The following is a 22,132-nucleotide window of genomic DNA, read 5'->3' on the forward strand; positions in this document are numbered from 1 at the left end:
AGAGGTCATTTCCAGCTGGAAATAAGTTTTCCCACTGTTCCACTTCCATGTTATTTCTCCGTGTGCAGTGTGAGCTCACTTTCTAACATAAGCATTTTTACTGTGTCATGCTGTAATCTTGACGAGCACAGAATTTGTCTGGGCTGGACTTTGTTTTCCATAGTTCCTTGCTCAGTAGGTATTTCAAGGATAAATGAAAGCTTTTACAACCCCTCTTCACTGTCAGTAAAGCTATGCTTTAGATGGTAGACAATCTAAAGAAAAGTCCACTCAAGTTTCACCTCTCTTTCCAGAAACAGTGACCAAAGCCTATAATATACCTGGGAATCTGGGCCAGGGGGAAACAGTTGCCATTTTCTCTGCCCTTTTTGGGAGACTTAGCCTGATCCCTCCACTTTCCTTCACAAGGTATCTCTGAATCAGTTTCCCCTGCCCACACCATCCTTTAATATGTTCCTGGGAAGTCAAATCTCCCACAAAACCCCTCCATTAAGTTTAGAGTGCAGAGCACCCCAACCCCCACATACAAAAGCCATCTGAGTACAAACTTACTGTCCAAATGACCATCTTTAACAGACAGCCAGCTCTTTCTCTTGCCTTCAGGTAAGTGGACACGATTTTTGTTTTCTACAAAATAAATTACTGTTGAGTGGTTATAAGGATTGTATCTTGGAAAACTCACTTTAAGGACATCTTGAGAGCAGATGCTAAAATGGGGCTAAATGGATTTTTCAAGAATGTTTTCATCAGGAAGATGTACTTGCCTCCTTTTATTGAGACACAGCCAATTGTCTTCTTACATTCTGTTAGACTAGTCAGTTTCTATGCTGTTGTTAGCAAAGACAAAAGAATGTACACCACAAAAAAGGACAATGATAGAGAAAGGAAGGCACTAGATCTTTTCCCTGGGGATCCTATGTACAATTCAAGGTATCTTTGTCCTCAGTCATATATAAAGCTGTATCCTGCACTTCAAAATGCCGGGAGCACAAAGTTGTTTCTATTTGCCGATTTCGCAGAGGAATTTGGAAAATCTAACTTAGGCAATTCAAGCATCTGCTCATTTCTCTGAGGCCCAAGAACCCATCTCTACTTCTGTCTTTGTGTCTGGAATACTTTTGCAGGAGTTTCTGTAGGTTTAGTAATAAACTGTCTGCCCATCTTTACCTCTCAAGCATTAAGGGGAAACATTTCTTGGAAATTCTTGGACAGCAATTAAAAGAGCAGGCATTCTCTCTACCACCATTTTCTGAGGAAATAGAAAGCTACTGTAGTCTCTCATATTAACTTCAATTGATTCATTCACATTCCATGTTATGCTAATCCCACAAGGAAGAGTGATAAGTTCTCAAACAGTCTCAATATTTTTGTTGATTTAATATGATTATTAAAGTAAATTCTTCCAGGCCTCCTTTTTACAGTCACATATATGTGATCTGGTACTTGCAGGCTGCAGCATCCTCCAGGCCATTCCCAAACAATCAACATGCGAATAGGTTTTCCAGGAAAGGCTTAAGATAGTTTGTAGTCTTGCCCTTGAATGTGATATTGAAAAGTTCACAAATTAGACCTAAAGGAGTCAAAATGCTGCAGCCTTAAAGTCTAGTGCCACCAGAACCAGAAATTTCAGTCCACAGTTTGTAGGGAAATTTACATTTAAAGAGCGAGTGAAAGCACTTTAGACAAAGAAAAGCAGATGGACTTCACAGCTCATTCTAGACTCTTGGGAGTCTGACTCTGGACAAGATTATTTTTAGCAAGGCAGAGAAGGAAACTGGGATGTCCAGGTTAAAAGTAACAGTATTTAAAAAACTTGAATGAAAAGGCAAAAATAAAAAAGTAAAATTTATAAATTTTTTTTTTTCACACACACACACAAATCCCCCACATCTTCCTAATCCTGTACTCTATTGGAGTTGGGTCAGGAGACATGGATTGGGTTATCCAAGAGCTCAGGTTCCCCACCAGGAACCTGAGAATTAAGCATTAGTTATAAACAGGACCTCTGCAACGGACTGAATTTTTCATCTCTTTCCTGGCTAAGGAATAGCCAAATCCCCAAATGATTCAGACTTCTGGTTAATTTCTTGACAGCCCATGCCCTAAGAGGATTTCTCTTTTAAGGTTAATGGCTTCTCAAGAGTGGTTTTCCTGTGCAAAATCTCCGCTTGTTTTCGAGGGCTACGGATTTTATTCCGAAGAACCCTATTCCTAAGAGTCTACTTCAGTCTTTACATCTTTATCCACCTAAACTCAGATAGCTATTTCATTTCCTTGAGATATTAGGCCTGTTCTGTTATTTTCTTTGGTTTCAATTTCTTTATCCTTGATAGCTTGTTTCAATAATAGCCCCTGATTGGCTCATGCCTCCCGGTAATCCTGTCCTGGGGTATCCCATCACCTGCTGACACGGGTCTTGGTCATATGACCTGCTTTGGCCAATAGGACAATAGGAAACACAACTCATTCGGAAACTTTAAATGTGTTTGCAGATGGTGGTTTCGCTCTCTCCTGATGCTTTTATTTATTTATTTATTTATTTTGAGACAGAGTCTTGCTTCTGTCGCCCAAGTTGGAGTGCAGTGGTGCGTCTCAGCTCACTGCAACCTTTGACTCCTGGGTTTAAGAGATTTCCTGGCCTCAGCCTCCTGAGTAGCTGGGACTACAGGCATGCACCACCATGCCCAGCTAAGTTTTGTATTTTTAGTAGAGACAGTTTCACCATGTTGGCCAGGCTTGTCTTGAACTCCTGACCTTAAGTGATCTGCCCACCTTGGCCTCTCAAAGTGCTGGGATTACAGGCTTAAACCAATACACCCAGCCTGGGATGGTTTTTATAAAGCTAAAGCCAACTGATACATTACTTAAAATTGGAGGTAATAGTATCTACCAATTTCATATGGTTGTTAGTGTGGTTTAAACAAATTAACAGTGCCTGACACATAGGAAGTGTAAATATAAGTTTTCATTATTGTTATTATCTGTGTGATTTGAACGCTATACACCTTTGGCTGATTCAGCTGTAGGTTAAGAGCGGAGCTTTGACAGGTGTCTACCAGTAAGATCTTTCTAACTTCACTGTGTTATAAGTTTAGGGTGTCCCAGCTTGACTCAAGGTAAGCTTCCCTCCAGAATCACAGAGGGAGGAAGTCTAGTTAGCTGTCAGCCAGGCCACTGGCGTTTAGTCATAGTGTGTTTCTGGTCATCTCTTGCAGTTACAATTCCCTTCGTCAGGAGAAATGCTCAGAAATCCCATCAAAAAATAAACTAAAACATCCTTAAATGCTTAAGTAGCAATTATGTATATTGTATTTGTTAGGAAATATTTCTGCCAACCTTTCAGACCACAGTGACAATGGCTTATCAGCTGGAGTTCACCTACCAGATCCTTTTAGACTCATTTACTTTCCAGATATACTGTTTCTCTGAAAATATATTTCCTTTGGTAATAGAATGGCATCCTGGTTCCTCTCCCCTGAAGGCACAGGGGCATACCTGTAACATCTCACTTTTGTATTTTCTCTTTAAGTCAAATTGGGTAAAGCAGAAGCTCCCAGGTGGGCATTTATAATACAGCTGGAGATCAGGCAAATTGCTTATTTCCTCATCTATAAATAATGATCTCTAAGGTCTCTTCCAGCTTTGAAATTTGATTTCTCAGAGTATTCTGCAAATGTTATATAGGAGATCATGCAACTGGAGACACCTAGAGCATGTCTAAAAGCTTTTTTAAATCACCAAGCAGCAAAAGAGAACCTGTTTCACTTAACAGTGACAGTGGCTGTGTGTATTTACAGAGAGCATCTCACTCTAAGTTGGAATATTTTGGCTGGGTGCGTAGGGTATGCAGAACTACGAAGTGTGTGTATAAGGAAGGCTGTGTGTGAGTGGCTATTGGGGCCTTGGGGTTGCAGAGGGGAGCTGGTTTTCTTCTTTACTTTTGTCCTGGTTGCTTCTCTCCAGTTAGGTAGATTATTAACAACAACAAAATTGTTTCACATATTTATAACCTTTTTCTTAACTTGTTTTCATGGTAATATTCACCATGAGTAATTATGTGTCATATATGTACATTATTTATATAGACATGTTTCAGTCTATTTGATGCAAGGTAAAGTTCATGTTGTCTGAGTAATAAATCATAGAAATAACTTTTAGCAGCTACTCACTCCAACCTTGGTAGTTTTACAAATGAAAAAACTGAGCTTCAGAGTGATTAATCATTGTATTGACGATAACTAGGCTGGGTGCGGTGGCTCACGCCTGTAATCCCAGCGCTTTGGGAGTCTGAGGCGAGCAGATCGCTTGAGCCCAGGTGTTCAGGACCAGCCTGGGCAACATGAAACCTTGTCTCTACAAAAAATTAGCTGGGCACGGTGATTCCCACCTGTAGTCCCAGCAACTTGGGAGGCTAAGGCAGGAGAATCACTTGAGCCCAGGGAGGGGGACTGAGGGGAGGATGTTGCAGTGAGCCAAGATCGCACCACTGCACTCCAGCCTGGGCGAGAGGAGTGAAATCCTGTCTCAAAGGAAAAAAAAAAATAACTAGTCAGTGACCAAGGGAGAGCTAGAACCCTGGCCTTCTGACAACTAGCTCAAGCCAGTGTTTATTCTTTTTGGGTTGTTCTCATCTGCTGGAGTCAGCCACAGCCAGCAAACATTTTTTGAGCCTCTACTAACACCAAGTATTTTCTGAATAATGAGGCAAAGCCTCTGCCCTGGAGGAGCTTGGAGGCTTGGGAGTGAGTCAGCCATGAAAACAAAGTCAATTTGTTATGCTAGTCCCTTATGTATACATTGAAATACTTCTGGGGCAACTTTACTATCTACACCTACAGTCTCTTTAATATTGTAAATTGTTGTAGTTGTTTTTGGTTTGTATTTTTGTTGTTTATACACAGATAATATACTGAACCATTCTTCTAGACTATGTAAAGATAAGGCAAGAATAACAACTGTTGCCCAAATTAAACTTAGCGATAGGCTTATTTAGGGTGTTAAAGCTCCAAGTACCATATATTTGCTATTTTTTTTCCTGTCATCGCAGGGGAAAGAGAGATGAGGGCTCTCTGTGGCATCATGACTATTTAATCTAAAAGAACAACCATTTACAGACATATGAGGAATTTTTTTTCTTTCCAGGACCATCATTACAGTTCAAAAGATTTTGCTGTTTTATATTCAACCTCAATTCTGGCTGAAAAAGGACAAATTTGTTTCTTTTAAAATATTTTAAAGGTTTTTCAAGATGGATTTAAAATATGTTGACTTCTTTTAAGTTAGGCAATTTTTTCCCAACAACTTTACAGGTAAATTCAGGATCAGCACTCACAGTCCCAATGCCACAGGAAGATTAAAGAAATAACAGTTTATACAGATGCCCACACTTCTCTTCAATGTGCACATTGGAAAGCAGGTTTAAATATAATTTGAACATAAATACAAATGATTCCCTGTATGAAAGTCACTATGGTTTCCATTTGAAATTACCCAAGTTCTAGAGCTGTCCCGCTGGCAAGCGGCTCTACAGGAATTACCACGGACACTGCTTCTTGATACATATCTTGCTTTCTGTTTTGCTTTGGCTCTAAATGCCAAATATAAAAATCATGTCATTTTCAGTTTCCTTTAAGAAACGGACCCTTGATTGTCATGAAGAGTCCACTGGAGGTTACTGTCTGGAATCCTGCACCCACCCACAGCTGAGAAAGAAAAAAATATTTTGAAAACAATTCTAAAAGAAAAATAAGAGGTGGAAAAGCTTAGGTAACCAGGCATTCACACTTCATCATTCCTTGTACAGTGTTGACCGGACTACTTGCCTGGTCCCAGACCAGTGTTCAGCACCGGGGAGATGTAGTGGTGAGCAGGACAGAGAAGGCCCCCACCTGCTCTGAGCAGGTGAAGCAAGACAGACAATTAAATGAGCAATTGCAATGGCATGTGGTAAGTTTCACAGTCAGGCACAGCTTCCCTAGCTGCATGATAGAATCATCTAAGGGGTGACTAAGTATAAACCTCTGGGGATAAAGCCCAGCTTTGCAGCATTAGGAACATACCACAGGTAATCCACCATGCAGTAAATGTGGAGAAGCCCTGGGGAGGGTAAATGCAGGATGCTATGGGACTACGTGGTAGGGCAGTGACTCTCCATCCTTAGCCAGCATCAGAATCACCTGTAGGCTTCTTCAGTACAAACTGCTGGCCTCCACCATCAGGGTTTCATAGGCGTAGGGAAGCAGGAGGTAAAAATATGCATTTCTAGTGAACGCCCAGGTGATACTGATGTTGTTGGTTCCAGGACCATACTTTGAGAATCACTGTGCTAGGAATAACGATCCTACTTCAGGGAGCTGTAATGAGTTTCCCAGAGGAAGTGATGTTTAAGGTAAACTGCAAAGGCTGAGTTGGGATGAGGGAGGTGTGTGAGAATATATGAGTGTTTGAGTGTGTGTGGTAGTGGTGGACAAGAGAAGCTGGAAGGAAATGTTTTACAGAGAGAGAAAAGCTGAGCAAGGGCCTGGATATAGATTTGAGGAGCTGAATGAATGTTCAGCCTAGCTGGCTTCAACTAGGTCACGGGGGCAGCATAGTCCCACTGAGGAATTTCGGTTACCTTGTAATGGTTAAGTGGGAATAGGATGTGATTAGATTTGTGTTTTTGTAAATCTGCTGGGATTACATTATTGAGCATGGGTTGGGTTGAAGTTGGCAAAACTGGAGAAAGTCTAGTCAAGAAGCTTCTGCAGTTTTCAAGTTAAAAATATGATAGTTTCCACATGGATGGTAGCCATAGGGAAGGAAAGAAATGGACAGATTCCAGAGGCATGCGAGACAGGGTGAATAGGATTTGGTGATTGATTTAAGGTAGAAGAGGAAGGAGATCAGAGTGAAAGCTGGATATCTGGGTTTGGCTACTAGATGTTAGTGGTGCCGTTCCCACAGGTGTTAGAGTGAGAAGTGGTAGGGGATTATGCATTGCGACACGGTGAGACTTTCAAACAATCATTCAGAAGATAGGTGGATGTATGGGTTGGAGTACAGTAGGAGTGGGAAATGAATTTGGGAAGTTATCAGCATTGATATGGCAGCTGAAGATAAAATAAAGTCCAGGGGGCCTACAGAATGAGCAAGGAGACAGAAAAATGGAAGAAAGCATGGAGCCATGAGTTTCTTGGTTTTTGGAGGTATTTTTGTGGCTGAAGTTGAGACCATCATGTTCATTGTAGGGTAAATGATTGCTATTCAGTCACATGTCTTAGAAATGTGGTTGGATAAAATAAATGTAAGAGAGGGGTTTTCTTATGGGTGTCTATGAGGGTCTATGTATACATGACGTGAGATTGCTTCCTCTTCTTACATCTACGAGAAGGGCTCTTAATTTTCTTTCCCTCTCATGTAGCTGGAGGAGAAGAGCTCTGCAGTTTACTACAAAGAGGCCAAGTGAGGGTGACCACTGGGAGAGGGGAGAGACTACATTACCTGGAGGAAATTTGTGGTTCTCAAATGCTGAGCTCTAAATGTGTCATCTAATCTAAGGGTATCATGTCTGCCCTTGATTGCTAGGAAAACACTAGAGTTCTAGGGTAAGACATTGGGTGAAGCGAGGTGGGGATGCCTCTTTGTTTTTCCATCCATATGCGACTGCAGGATGTACAGCACACTGTTTGTTACTTGGGCCGGTACCTATATCAAGAGAGGACATTGGATTTAAAAAAGAAAAAGAAAGTTCTACCCTCAGGAAACTTATTTAATAAGGATGTAATGTGACATTTTAAAATCAAGATTCTCTGAAACAGTACATAATGTAGTTGCAAACAATGTAGTTTGATATTAATGGTATGTAAATGAGTTAATATGGAATAAATAAACACATAAAAACAACCTACAAAACCCCATCCTACCTGTTTTTCTAGCATTTAGACTCGACACGGTAGTGCTTTCATTTTCTTCCAGAAAAGGACAGTGGCACCTGAAACGCTGTCACCATCCCCTCTTTGACGCACATAAACCCCATCCACAATTCCTATCGTGGGTCCTGGCCTTCCCTTTATCCCCGCAGCCCCTTTCGGCTTTTTGAAATGCTCAGGGCGGTGCACGCTGGCGTGTGCTGCTGCCACCTAGAGGGCGAGTGTGAGAATGGAGCCTCCCCTTCTGTGTTTATGAATCCCCACGCAGAAATGCAGAAGTAACCAACCTTTCTGTGTTTTAATCTCTTCCTTATTTATTTTTTTTCTTACCTCCTCTCATTTTTTTTTGTTCTTTCATTTTCTTCCATTTTTTCTCTGGGTGTAGGGATGTGCAAACATTTTTTCACAACATTACAAACTCAAAATGTTACTATCTGAACAATGTCTTTTTCTAGAGGCATCAGTGGTTAAATACTGTTTCCTGTGGGAGTGTGGGGATGTTTCTCACTGTTTTACCACCAACGATTTAGGCTGGATAAGGTATGAAAACTTATAGGGCCCAATGAGAAACAGAACTGGGTCCTTTCACACATGAAAATAATATTTTATAGACATTGTGCTTTCTCTTTTTGCTTCTGTTTTAAGTGACTTACCCATTTTAATGTGAGAATATGCCTTACTGATTTAGAAACATTTTTCTTTGCAGACTTGACACCATCCTTCACAATCAAACGTTGCATGGCTAAAATGTCAAACCATGGTGCTAACCCACTCTATCAAACTATATAGTACTAACTAAAGAGCTATAACACATTCTCTACTAGAATGCCATCTCCTTCATGCTTTAAAGGAGAGATGACTAGAGTGAATTAAATAAAATGAGAAACCCTTCAGTTTTACAGCCATTTGCCTTTTCACATCAGGCAGAACTTGATCCTTATTCAGCTCCCAAAAAGCCCGAAGTGGTGTTTGCCATTTGTGTGTAACTGCCACTGTTTTATATGGATTTGATGAATTTCACATCTCAGCTTGGGACTCCATATAGTTAATGCTTTTTAATCAGAGTAGTAATCAATAACATGATTAGGGAAGAATCAATAGCAAATACTAGCTTTTCTAGTGTATCATACATGATGAAGGCCTAACCCGGGGAAATAACTTCCCTATCCACCTCTGAGTATTGTCTTTAGGATCCAAGAGGGTAAGAAGAAAGATGTGCTCTTACCATTGTCATTGCCTTGCTTGATTTCCTCCGCTGTCCGGTCTATCAATACATACAAAGACCAAACCACACAGGTGATCGCGATTACGTGGAATGTGACAGAGCAGAATATTTTCCTCCTTTCACTTGTGGTCATCTGTAGTTTCTCCCACTGCAATCAGAAATGAAGGACACAAAACTGAATTGCAAACTAGGAAATTTTGCTCCCCTTTTATTTCCCAGATATAGATCATGAATGGAAGAAAAACAGTAAATATCTGCAATTTCAGATGACACTGTAATATTCAAATAAGTCTTCACGTTTAGAGAGATATGAAATTATAACCTAGAGAGTTACATATAACTTAAATACGTATGTGTGTGTGTGTGTGTGTGTGTGTGTGTATATTTTTTTGAGACAGGGTCTCACTCTTGTCGCCCAGGCTGGAGTGCAGTGGCACAATTTCAGGTCACTGCAACCGCTGCCTCCCAGGCTCAAGAGAACCTCTGCCTCAGCCCCCAGAGTAGCTGGGACTATGGGTATGTACCACCATGCCTGGCTAATTTTTTTTATGTATTTGTAGATATGGGGGTCTCACCATGTTGCCTAGGCTAGTCTCAAACTCCTGAGCTCAAGTAATCCACCCACCTTTTCCTCCCAAAGTGCTGGGATTATAGGCATGAGCCACTGTGCCCGGCCTAACTCAGATATATATTAAATTGCAAACAAAAATAATTTTCTGTTCTCCAAATGAATTAAATCAAGTCATTTCTGTTTTGCAAGTCTATAGTTTCCTCATCTGTACCAAGAATGAGATAGCTTTAATATTGAACAATTAAAAACTTTCTTTTCAGGATTCTGCCTATCACTTGCTTGTGGTACTAGGTTATACGTAGTAATAGGTAACACTATCTTCTTGGATTATCACACAACTGGACATAGTTTTACATTCTTGAATGTATAAATTTAATAAGTATTTGAATGACTGAATGATACCTGCAAGAGAAAGTCAACATTTTCTGTTCGCAACTATTATAGAAAAACAAATTTTATCACTTGGGCGATACTAGAAAATCTGCTGAAGCCTCTTTTAGAGCAACCTTTACTTGCTGCTACCGTAAGGGTTGTAACTACTGTGATGACCGCTGTCTTTTAATCACACTCCTGAGAAAGTTGAGGGCTGCTCCCTCAGTCTGGGAGAGGAAGAAGGCCGCAAGTTTTATTGAAGTTATGGTCTCCATAAGGGAATATCTCCCATATTTACTTTGAAGAAATAGCCCCTCAAAATATATTTTAATGTCTTTGTAGCTACAGTATCACTTCATTATTATGTTAGGAATTGTGTTATTTTTCTTTGCATTCTTTCCATTAAAAAATTACAGTGATTTTATTAGAAGTGAACTGACATGCCAAGCTTTTAATAATCTAGGATTCTTTACATTATTATGCCCTCACTAAAGCAAAATCTTCAGCACTTCAGAAGACCCCATTCCTTCCCCACCTGACCATCCCACATGTAGATTTCAATGCACAACCCAAAAACAAGACGGTGTACGTTGTACGTTGTGGTACATAAAGTCCTGTCTCTGCCACCAGCTTTGAGACGTGGTTAAAATCATGTACTCTCTCTGGGCCTCACTGCGTCGTCTTCATGAGGAGCAGATTTCGACAGAGGCTGTGACAGAGGTGGAGAAGAGAATAACCATTCTTCACTTCTTTTGTTAACAAACTAATTCATTAGAGTTGGCATTGTGCCCATCTTAAAGCTGCCTTTCCAACCTTTCTTGGCACAGGTGTACATTGATTATTTTCCAGCAATGAGATGTGAGCCAATATCTAGTGGGACATTGAGTTTTTGCCTTTCTAATGTAGGTATTGTCCTTTGATCCTTTCTTTCATTTTCTGCTCTTTGCTACCTGGAATTCATAATTAAGTGGGAGAGTGTTCATCTTGCAATCTTGAGGAAAAGTCTTGAGAACTGGAGTTTTCTCAGCCCAATCAGCAACAGCTTGCCTTTGGACATCCTGTTGTCTTCCTGATTAAGCCATTATTTCCCAGGTCTCTGCCACTTGCTGTCAAATGCAATTATTGGTAAAAGAATTAAATAGATACCTCCTAACTTCTCTTCCAGTCTGTGGAGTAAGAGCCTATAATTTCATTTGCAAGAGAGCACAATACTTGAAGTATGACCTTGATGCTCTAGAGCAGTTTAAACATTTTAGAGAAAGAAATATTTAATTTACAAACACCATCCCTTCCTCTCCTCCTGCTGGCCAATCATCACGTAATTTTCCTTGAAGGAGTTTGTTAGAGTTAATTAAAAATTCATTCTTTATCTTGTACTTTGTTTTTTATCAAACTATGTTTATATATTATTCCAAGCATAACAAAGGGTAAATATTAATAATGCGATTAAGGAATAAACAGACGTTTCAATTTAGACTCTTGAATTAATCAATCTTGAACTGAGAAGATTTTAATGTTAATTGAGTTTTTTCAAAACCTCATATCCGTGCAAGATTGATTTTTTTAAAATCCTGTTTTGGCTTTAGTTTATTGTAATATTAATCTGAATAACATATAATCATAGAATATTATTATTTGGCAATAGCATTTTGCAATTTAATAAATATTCCTTGAATTACTTCAGTGTTTAATACAGACAGACAAAAAGTGGAAGCTGGTACGGAAAAACAGCTTCACATTTTTAAAGTTTCTGTGTTGCAAGTGGATAGAATATTTGCAGTAACGAAATATTCATATCAAATCAACCCTCAATTATAAAATTGGCTTAAAATACTATTAAAATTGAGACTTCTTCTATCTATGGAGCAATTTGATTAAATGGCTGGAACACTATTAAAAAGTAAGGCTCCTCAAATAGAAAAATATCAGTGGGGCTGACAAGAATGGACCAAATCATTTGTAAAGATTCATCTAGTTCCAGACAATAGAAGCTCTGAAGTTGTCACTTCTAAATCTCAGTTAACATTCTAAGGAGAAGTGAAGCATAAGGGAACCATCCACGTTTTCCACTTTATAAATCCTTACAGTAACCATTTAGAAACTCACTAGACAGCACACAAGTAAATGTAATGCCACAGTGCCCTCTTCCTAACGACTACATTACTGCATACAATATTCAGTAAATGGCGCTGGCAGAAATCAATGTATTTTATAAACCTTTCCCTTCGTATTGTCTTTTCAGGTTTGTTTACAAAATTTCAGTATGTTTTGCAAGCCTTACTAAGAATGAGAAATGGAGAGGATAAGGATATAAATCTTATTTTAACAAAGCTGTCATGAAAGTGCCTTCAATTAATATTCATGATGCTGAAATTCAGTGGCAGTTCACAAAAGATTTCGTGATAGGCAAGTGATAATCTGTGAAACTTTTCATAGCATTTCTGCTCCCCTGTCCTGCTTTACCAAATAACGTGTGACTTATGGCCCTGTTACCAGGAGTATATTGTTACCATGGTTACACCTCTAGAGAAGGTTGTTCCTGAGAAGATCCTCTTCAGGTCCCCAGAGTGTGGTCCCTGATCAGCCTCAGCAGTGCCAGCCTCACTCAGGCACACTACACGCGCCCGCCACCACGCCTGGCTAATTTTTTGTAAATTCTTGAGCTCCACTTTGGAGATGACTCTATGTTAGTTTTTCCCACAGGACCCCCAGAAAATACAAACTATTGCCTTGTCAGTGATGAAGTAAAGTTTCTTTTGCTTATTGCTTGGGCCTGAGTCGAATATTTTATCCTCAAGTTTCTCGGTGTTGAGAAGACGTATCTCTCCAAGGGGTCTCAAGGAAGCTGGTGGAAATGGTAAGACGGCAGCTCCCTTTCCCGTTTCCCAAAGGTCAGGGAGAAGGAACGCACGACAGCACATACACCACCATACTTTTCACAAATGTTTACACTGCCGACTCTCTGATCTGCCCTTCCTTAGTCTTCAAGTTCTCCTTTATACCTTGAAGATGGGGGATGAGCTAAGATTAGGCAAGAGTAGTTTCACAAAATCTTAGCACTTCCTGCATAGGTAGCCTTGAACCTCGCTTTGGACTTTACAGTCCCTGGGCCTTTGGTACCTGTTTTACTGTTCTTGCTTTTGATTTTTTTTTTTTGCAGAAGCCCCTAAACAATAGAAAGAAATCCAACAGAACTCTATTATTCACTTAGAAAAATAAGACTGTATGTTTTTTCTGAATTGTAGTATAACTTGATGCAAACATTGTTTCTGTGAAATTGTCTATTTGATGAAGTTAAATCAAACTTTGCATGATAGGGTCAGGTTTTCTAATTCAAATTACTTGCATTATATTCTGTCCTAAAATATAAATTTAAAAGTACTGCCCACAGAAAAGTGTTGTTTAAATCTTTATACCAGTGAAGAGTAAAGGCAGTTTATTTGTATAACATAAAAATGCAGGCCGGGCGCAGTGGCTCACGCCTGTAATCCCAGCAGTTTGGGAGGCCAAGGCAGGCGGATTGCCTGAGCTCAGGAGTTCGCCACCAACCTGGGCAACACGGTGAAACCCCGTCTCTACTAGAATACAAAAATTATCCAGGCGTGGCGGCGGGCGGCTGTAGTCCTAGCTACTCGGGAGGCTGAGGGAAGAGAATCGCTTCAACCCGGGAGGCAGAGATTGCAGTGGGCCGAGATCGCGCCACTGCACTCCAGCCTGGGCGACAGAGCGAGACTCCGTCTCAAAAAAAAAAAAAGAAAAAAAAAGAAAAGAAAAAAGCAGGAGGTAGGGACTACTTTGCCAAATCCATTTCGTCTTTTTTCTTGACAGTTCACCTATGGTTTCCAGCGTCTGTAACAGTCACGTGACCTAGAGTTTTCAATCTATAGAATGATAGACCAAAAAATTACCACCAGGTGGCGCCAGGCCCAAACAGTAGCTAGTACGGCAGCCTTTTTTTTTTTTTTTTCCGGTACCGCCAGACCCAGGAGCTCCCAGCCGGCCAGGTGTGCAGGTTCTTCCTGTCATTTTGCATAAATGCAAAGCCACATTTTAATTGTTTACTGGCTCTGCCTGTCATATTGGATTTTGCTGCAGACGAGCGAAAATAATACCTGGAACAGCAAGTGTAAAGGTTATCACATTATTTACATGCCTTAGTAAGATACGTTGTGCTAGAGGATAATAAGTAAACCTTTTACAAATCCTTGGACTTGCTATGCTGGAGAAATTTCTAGGGGACCCATTCATATGAAGCAGTGGTTCTCAGTGTTCCCCAGTAGCAGATGCAGCAGCAATCAGGAAACTTGTTAGAAACCCAGTATTTTGAGCCCCACACCAAACTCACGGAATCAGAAACTCTGGCGATGGGGACCCTGTAATGTGCTTTAACAAGCCCTCAGGTGATTCCGATGCAAGCTAAAGTTAGAGAACCACCTGCCTAAAGGATGACACTTAGCAGAGTTGCACGGTGACCTCCGTGGAGTTTATATTAGAAGTAGTACTTGTCACTCCCTGTCATGAACTAATTAGTAGTCCAGGAAAGGGTAATCAACAAATGAGTTTTGTTTTCTGGCTGTGATTTAAATATTTCAGGTTGACTGAAAAAAATTACATAATTCATTTATTTGAACTGAAATGATTCAGAGTTAGCTCATTAATCACTAAAGCAAACTTTCATTTTTTGTTTTACTTTTCAAATTAGTGTTTAGGTAACATAAAAGCCTATTAAAATCTAATTATATTAGTAACATTTTCAAATACTCTGGGAGAGAACTAAACAACAGACTCTTAATTATGAGGAGTAACTCTTGAACCTTAATAAATCTTTAAGTTCAGAGGTATGCCTATGGTAAATAATTTCCCTCTTAAAAATGTATTTTAAAAGACCAGCAGAAAAATGTGACCTCTGCAGACCTTTAGTGAAATTTGCTAAAAACCTGATGATAGGGAGGAAACAACAAAGCCAGGTAGGTGGTAGGCAGCTGGTAAAGTTCACTAGTTAAGGCACTCACTGTTGGACACAAATCAGGAAGTGTTCACAAGTGCAAACTTGTTCTCTCCTCAGAATTACAGTGATATAGTGGCTGTGTCCCCACCTAAATCTCATGTTGAATTGTAGCTCCCATAATTCCCAAATGTTATGAGAAGGACCTGGTAGGAGATAATTGAATCATCGGGATGGCTTCCCCCATACTGTTCTTGTGGTAGTGAATAAGTCTCACCAGATCTGATGGTTTTAGATCATGAGGTCTCTCTCTTGCCTGCTGCCATGTAAGACATGCCTTTCACTGTCTGCCATGATTGTGAGACCTCCCCAGTCATGTGGAACTGTGAGTCCATTAAACCTCTTTTTCTTTATAAATTACCCAGTCTCAGGTATGTCTTTATGAGCAGTGCGAAAAGGGACTAATACATACAGATAAGCATGTACATGAAGGCTTTCTTACTAAGAGTCAAAACCTCAGATATAATAGCCATAAATGCTCTGTGAGTCTATCATTTCCTTAAAAAAACATTTTTCACCCTAGTTCTCTTCCATGTTAGGTCCACCAGTGATAATCATTTGACATCTTTTGTACATGGCCCAATGTGAGGGGACACTCTATTTTCTGATTAAGTGCAGCTCCTCTGTCTCTCCTGATAACAGTACAAGAGGAAAGGTCTTGTACTGCACCAAAGATTAGGATCTGCAATCCAAAGGAACTGCAAGTGGAAACAGCGAGGAATGGGCCATGTGTCCAGATGGACCTGGGAGATCACCAACCCAAATATAGACAGCAAATCAACAGCTACCATCTTGAGACAGTGTGTGCACGCAGTGGTTTAGAATTGGGAGAAGTAGTTACTGAGACCCAGGTTTGGGTAAAGATACCACTGCAAGTAATTGGCAGTCTTACTGAAAAACGGTAATAAACAGTTCCACAAAGAGGCATATCTAAGACCCTGAAATCAATGGCTTCATTTTGCTACCACTCAGTTTGAGTCTCCTTTTGCATTCTGAACTGCTGGGTAATGGGAGTCTTTTCTAACTAGAAGTGGTTTTCAGTATTAGCTGTTTGACAGAATCATTTGGGGCATCAAGTTCCCTATAGACACACTCAGGCCTCGTTGAATCCATCACTGAAGAATGAACCGTGCAGCTGTGTGGTGTATTCTGTCTGTGATCCAACAAGTGTTTAAGAATGAGGACTCTGGGGGCCGGGAGCAGTGGCTCAGGCCTGTAATCCCAGCACTTTGGGAGGCCCAGGTGGGCAGATCACGAGGTCAGGAGATTGAGACCATCCTGGCCAACGTGGTGAAACCCTGCATCTACTAAAAATACGAAAAATCAGCTGGGCATGGTGGCGGGCGCCTGTAGTCTCAGCTACTTGGGAGGCTGAGGCAGGAGAATGGCTTGAACCCGGGAGGCGGAGCTTGCAGTGAGCCGAGATCACGCCACTGCACTCCAGCCTGGGCGACAGAGCGAGACTCCGTCTCAAAAAAAAAAAAAAAAAAAAAAAAAAAAGAATGAGGGCTCTGGGTTCAAATTCTAGCTCTGCCACTAAGTACTGTGTGACCTTGGGTGAGTTATTTTAATTCTCTGTGCCTCCATTTCTTTATCTGTAAAATGGTGATTAGAATAGCACCTACTTTGCAGGGTAAAGTCTAAGCAACTTAATACATGTAAATGCAGAACACTATCAGGCACTTAAAAAGAATTCAATAAATGTTAGCAGTTATCACAACTTGGAGCTTGCAGCACCGCATCCAATTAGACCTCAGTTGTCCTTACTGTCTAGATTAATGCGTCACGTTGATAACATCTCTGAGGAACGAAGATGAGATTTGTTCAGGCAGAATTAAGTCAGCGAAAGCACCTGTTCCCCACTTCTATTTTCTAAGTACAAATATATTTTTCAGAATACTGAGTCTCGTATGTCTCATATCAGGAAAATACAATCTGTTTTTATTAACTATGTGAACAGAGATAAGAAGGGTTATTACAAAAGTTACTTTGCATATACTAGGTAGAAACAGCTAAAAGATGGCACAATGATGGCTTCATTTCTGTAAGAAATGGAGCAAATATCATTATAGGTTTTAATACATGCCCCAGTAACTTCTCATTCTTGTTGTCAAATTCAAAATGATATCTTAAGGTTTCATGTTTCCCAAAGACATACTGCTCTGGGTGACAGATTTCACATAAGGTTAAAGGAACTCAAACATTCCAAATAAACTGAAAGCATGAACGTGGGTGTGTGGCTTAGAATTATGTCTTCTGTGGGTATCGCAGGACGTGAGAAGCAGTCTGACTAGAAAGGTCCCGCTGTCTCTGCCCCAGGGATGCTATTCTGACAAACTTAGTGACTGCAGAATCCAAGAAGCTACCCAAGAATGGATACATGAAAAAAATGGCTCTTTTCCTCAAAAGCTAATTCACTTGGATTTCTACACATGAAGACTCTTTTACTTTTCAAAAACATTTTTGGGGTTAGCTGATACAGTATTTTACCAAGAAGGGCTCGCATTGCTTTGCAGTATTTAGACTAGTACTTGAGACACACCAGTTGAGTAAAAAATAGAGGTGTGATAGTAGGGAAAATGCAACTTATAAATCCAAGCATGGTTGAAATATCATTTTTAAGGCTTTAGAAAAAGATGCATTTATTTAAAGTAATAGTAAGAGATATATATTGTACTGATATGCTTCTCATGTTAGTTTACAATGTGAGGAATATGCTACTAAGAATTGTGACTCAGTGGTGCTGCTGGATGCATGAGAGAGGTGTTAACAACTGCCAGATGAGAAATTGTCCAAATGCAAAGGTATTAGTAGATTCAGAGGCCAAGGGAACATAGAAGGTGTTGGAAAGAGCAATGGAGAGCAGAGAGAGCTGGGGAAGGAGCAGGAGGCCTGCCTGGGGTGGTGGGGAGGGAGGGGAGTACAATGTGGTAGTTAGGTCGAACAGCCTAGAAGCCACATGGTCAGAGAGGCTTGGAGCGAAGCGACTAAGAACTCAGACTCCTGGGTTAGGGAGACTTGGGTCAGAGACCCCTGTCTGGCTTGGGTCAAGTAACCTAACCTCCTAATGCCTCAGTTTTCTCATTGGTAAAATCAGGATGACAATAGTGTCTCTTGTATAGAGTTTGCTGGAATTATATGAGATAATCTAGTTAGCACATAGTAAACAGGGAAGTAAACCAGGCATAAATATTCTAAAAATAGAGTGGCCAGTAAATTCAAAGCTACCAAATTATTTTTATAAAAAGATAAGACATTTTATGTTCAGTCAACTAAATGATGATTAAGAATTTCTCTACAAAATATATGCACATTACTTATTACATGCATATGTAAATATATATGAGCCCAATGTTAGATTACCAAAATAATTTTTCTTATAAACCTTGTCTTGATCTCTCATTGGTTTCTTTCAAGATTTTCATGACAGATGGGATTTCCTAAAAGTTTTAAGCAAGATATTTGTAATATAGAAAAAAAGGTGCTGAGTAAAATCATCCACTAGAGGGAGTAATGATATCACACATAATGATGATGTGAACGGAAAAAAGAGAAATGGAAAAATGTTTATGTATCTGTCCTGAGGGCAGATATAATATGTGGGATTTAGGCACATTTGCAGTGGAACTGTTGGGATAAAAGTTAAAATTGCAAATTCCTAAGCTTTGTTCCAGATTTATATCTGGGGGTGTGGCCTAGGAATCTGCATTCCTGGCAGGCACTCCGAGAGATTTTTATATATGTTGAACTTTGACAATTACTTCCCTAAGGAAGGAAAAGTTCAGGGACATATTTTAGAGTGGCATTGTAATATCTGACGGTTTTTCACAGAGTGAATATACTTTCACTTCCTTCCATATCCCCCCAAAAAACTCACCTAAATCTGAGTTGATTAATATCGCCATGTAAGAACACAAATTACTTGAAAGTTTAATTAATAGATGCATTTAAACAAAGTTCCTTTAAAAATATTGAATCAATACTTGGTTGTCTGTTTTCTCTCGGAGGTTATGGTGAAAGATATTTTATCACACACTCTGAAAGAGAAGTCAGTATATTACTGCTTCAGGCATGTTGAACCAGCAGAAAATCTACTGAGCTGTGTCCATGAGGATACTTAATTATGGATTGTGGCTTCATAAAGAAAACAAAAGGAATAATTGGGTTACATTTCACAGTGGCATAGTCTCTCTTCCCCAGAGATTGAAACCCTTGCAGAGCGGACTGTTGGATGACACTGCCATTGATGATGTTTTCCCTGGAAGCCCATTTCTGTTGTGGGCTCTTCGCCTCTTACCTCTTCAGTGAACAGCTATGGCACACGTGGAATCTGCACAGGTCTGTGGTCAGTCTCTGTGCCTAAGTGATCATAGCCTTGCCGTTTAGGAGACAGTGCTCGTGTACTAAGCAGAAGCACAGACACTGGGAAGATTAAAAGAGAAAAGCTTTTAAAAATACCCAATTTTACCCCATCATTTTCTAGTTGAAGAAACTGAGGCCCAGAGCACTGAGTTGACTTACCCAGTGAGATACATGACATTATTAGATTTTTTTTTCATTCAGGAGCTAATTATTAAAGCATCACAATGTATTGGACATTGTTGTAGGACGCTAGGGAAGAAGACAGCCAAGATTTCTGCTTTGACGAAGCTTATATTAGGGTCCCAATTGTGGAATTTTGTGTAGTTGTTAGGGAACTGTGTAATTTTCCATCAATAAGAGATAATAGGTTTTGATTTCATAAGTGCTTCTATCCTTTTCTCAATTCTGTTGTGTATGTTTAGAAATGTCTTTCTAGAATATTCCTTTGGGTGGCAGCAAATAAAAAGAGAATCTTTTTGGAACCGTCTATTTGTATCTACGCACAGTAAGCTCATCTACTGACAATCCATTGTTGATGCTTATTCTCATGGGTCAAAAAAATTCTTACATCCTATTTGCACTCTTTAATAGCAGTGTCACATCTGAACGTTGTATTTAATGTAATTGAGTTGATTTTTTTTTTACTCTCGAGAGTCTCTTAGCCACATATACACTTGAAATAAATCATATATATATGATTTATATATAAATAAAACATAGAATATATATTTGTACATATATTCTACTCCAGTTTAAATGAGAGCCTGTGAAACTTTAAGTATTGGTTCCAGTTTTGGCTATAATAATACTTTAAAAAATAGTGTTTTAGTTACTATATCTAAAAATCCATTTTATCAGTGCTTTGATATCAAGCATGATTAATTGGCTCAATATATTACATTTGAATTTGTTTTTGGCACCATACTGACTCGGCGTTTCTTAAGAATTTTGTCCTAAAACTGAAGATTTTTTTTTTTTTAAAGAGAAGATTCTTTTGGGGTATAGAAATTCCTTAAATTGTATACAAAATATTGTGTGCATTTATTTTTTTCTGGGGAAAGGTCCATGATTTTCAATGGATTCTCAAGGAAATCAGAGACATTTTCCAAGTTAAAGTCCTTGCTTTAAACTGCTCTCCCTTGAATTGATTTAATAGCGATAGCAGGGAAGGGTTGGAGGTATACATAATCTCCACAGGCGGGAAATGAAACTTGTGGTTCAGGGACTTGGTATGTTTGGAAATCAAAAAATGACTTTGCAACCACAACTGGCCAAATTTCCTCATTTACAGCATTTAGGATGAAATCCCAAATGTTGATTCTCATCCTAATGGGTGATGGGAGAAAGTGTAAAATGCTCATTTGTGTTTACATGGCAATATTCAACTTTGTTTAATTATTTTGCTGTATAAGCTGTCCTATCCTATCATCTCCAAATACTGTTTTCCTCTAATTAGAGAGCAGTTGGTTTGAACCAAAGAAAGCTTCAGGGGGACTAAGAATCCCATTCAGTTCCAAGGATACCAGAATAATTTGTCTGGGTCTTTGGGAGCCCATGCCAAGGGGTCTGTTTTTTTGTAATGATTCCTGAGGCCTTTATGCTTTCTATGTGAAATTTCTTGAGACATAGGTGATAATTTTTCACATTCTAGAACAGTTCCCATTTTTCTTCCTAAAGCTCAAGAGTGAGAACTGAACATGAAAGGAACTCATTTAAAAGTTCTTTAATAGCCTGTTGTTTTTCTTTCCTCTCTCTTTGGAAACCTAATAAAAATGGGTTAGCCTTGCTTTTCTTTTGCCTACATCCTTCATTTCCACTTATTTACTATTATGATTATTATTTATAAATCTTCATGTTGAATACTTTTTCACTGCAGATTCAGTTGTCCATTTCTCTAGCATTATTGGATCACAGCAAGGGGATAGAAATTAAATGTTAAACCAATCTAATATTATTCCAGTAATTTGTTCTTATAGAAAGCAAGGAGGTAAGGTTCAGCATCCACACTGAAAATGGAGCAGGAAGGTTTAATATTCCCATTTAAACATCTCCTTTCTATTGAAGAACATAAAAGTCTTCTGATACTTGAGTTGACCATGACAAAGAGGGGGAAAAAAGAAAAATTTGGGTTCTGTGAAAATACATGGAGTTGCATGGAATAGAGATTTGTCTGAAGAAACTGAGATGACTGAGTGTCTGAGCATGAGGTGGAAGGGCACAGGTGAGGGGGGAAGAGTGGGCAGGACCAGATGATGAGGACCCCCGATTATCATCTGGAGCGGGGAAACATGGGGTGTTGAGCAGGCATGAACGGTTCAATGTACAGGGAGAAGTAGAAAGTGTTCTTCCCAGATTTCCTTCACGAAATTCATTCAAAAGGAATTTCTTTATGACTATTTGGGGTAGAAAGCATGATTACAAGGGACACAAATGTAAGCTGACCTCTTTTGAGTGAGGCAGTAGGAAGAGTTTTTCTGTTGTTCTGAGGAGATGCTTGAGCAAGTGGAGGAGATGCTTCGGAGAAGATAGAAGGTTCTCTGGCTTCAGGATGGGTCTTCTGCTACTCAACTTGGTCATTGCTGAAGTGAGTGGATTTAGGGACAAAAATCTAGGAAGTAACTGATCTTTGAACTCAGGTTTACATGAACAGCTGAGGGACAGCCTGTATAGAGAGAGTCTGCAGAAAC

General features: G+C 39.6%; 1 protein-coding gene across 3 annotated transcripts in view; it reads right to left on the reverse strand.

The window, feature by feature from the left end:
• MARCHF1 (membrane associated ring-CH-type finger 1) overlaps positions 1 to 22,132 on the reverse strand; it is an 834,037-nt gene that overhangs the window by 12,630 nt on the left and 799,275 nt on the right. For all 3 annotated transcript variants that reach the window (XM_063705629.1, XM_055385742.2, XM_019025745.4), the window contains exon 8: positions 9,136 to 9,283. In XM_063705629.1, the coding sequence (XP_063561699.1) occupies positions 9,136 to 9,283 (148 nt within the window). The remainder of the gene's footprint in view (positions 1 to 9,135; positions 9,284 to 22,132) is intronic.

Source organism: Gorilla gorilla, chromosome 3 (assembly GCF_029281585.2).
Source record: "Gorilla gorilla gorilla isolate KB3781 chromosome 3, NHGRI_mGorGor1-v2.1_pri, whole genome shotgun sequence".
In the NCBI taxonomy this organism is placed as follows: Eukaryota; Metazoa; Chordata; class Mammalia; order Primates; family Hominidae; genus Gorilla; species Gorilla gorilla.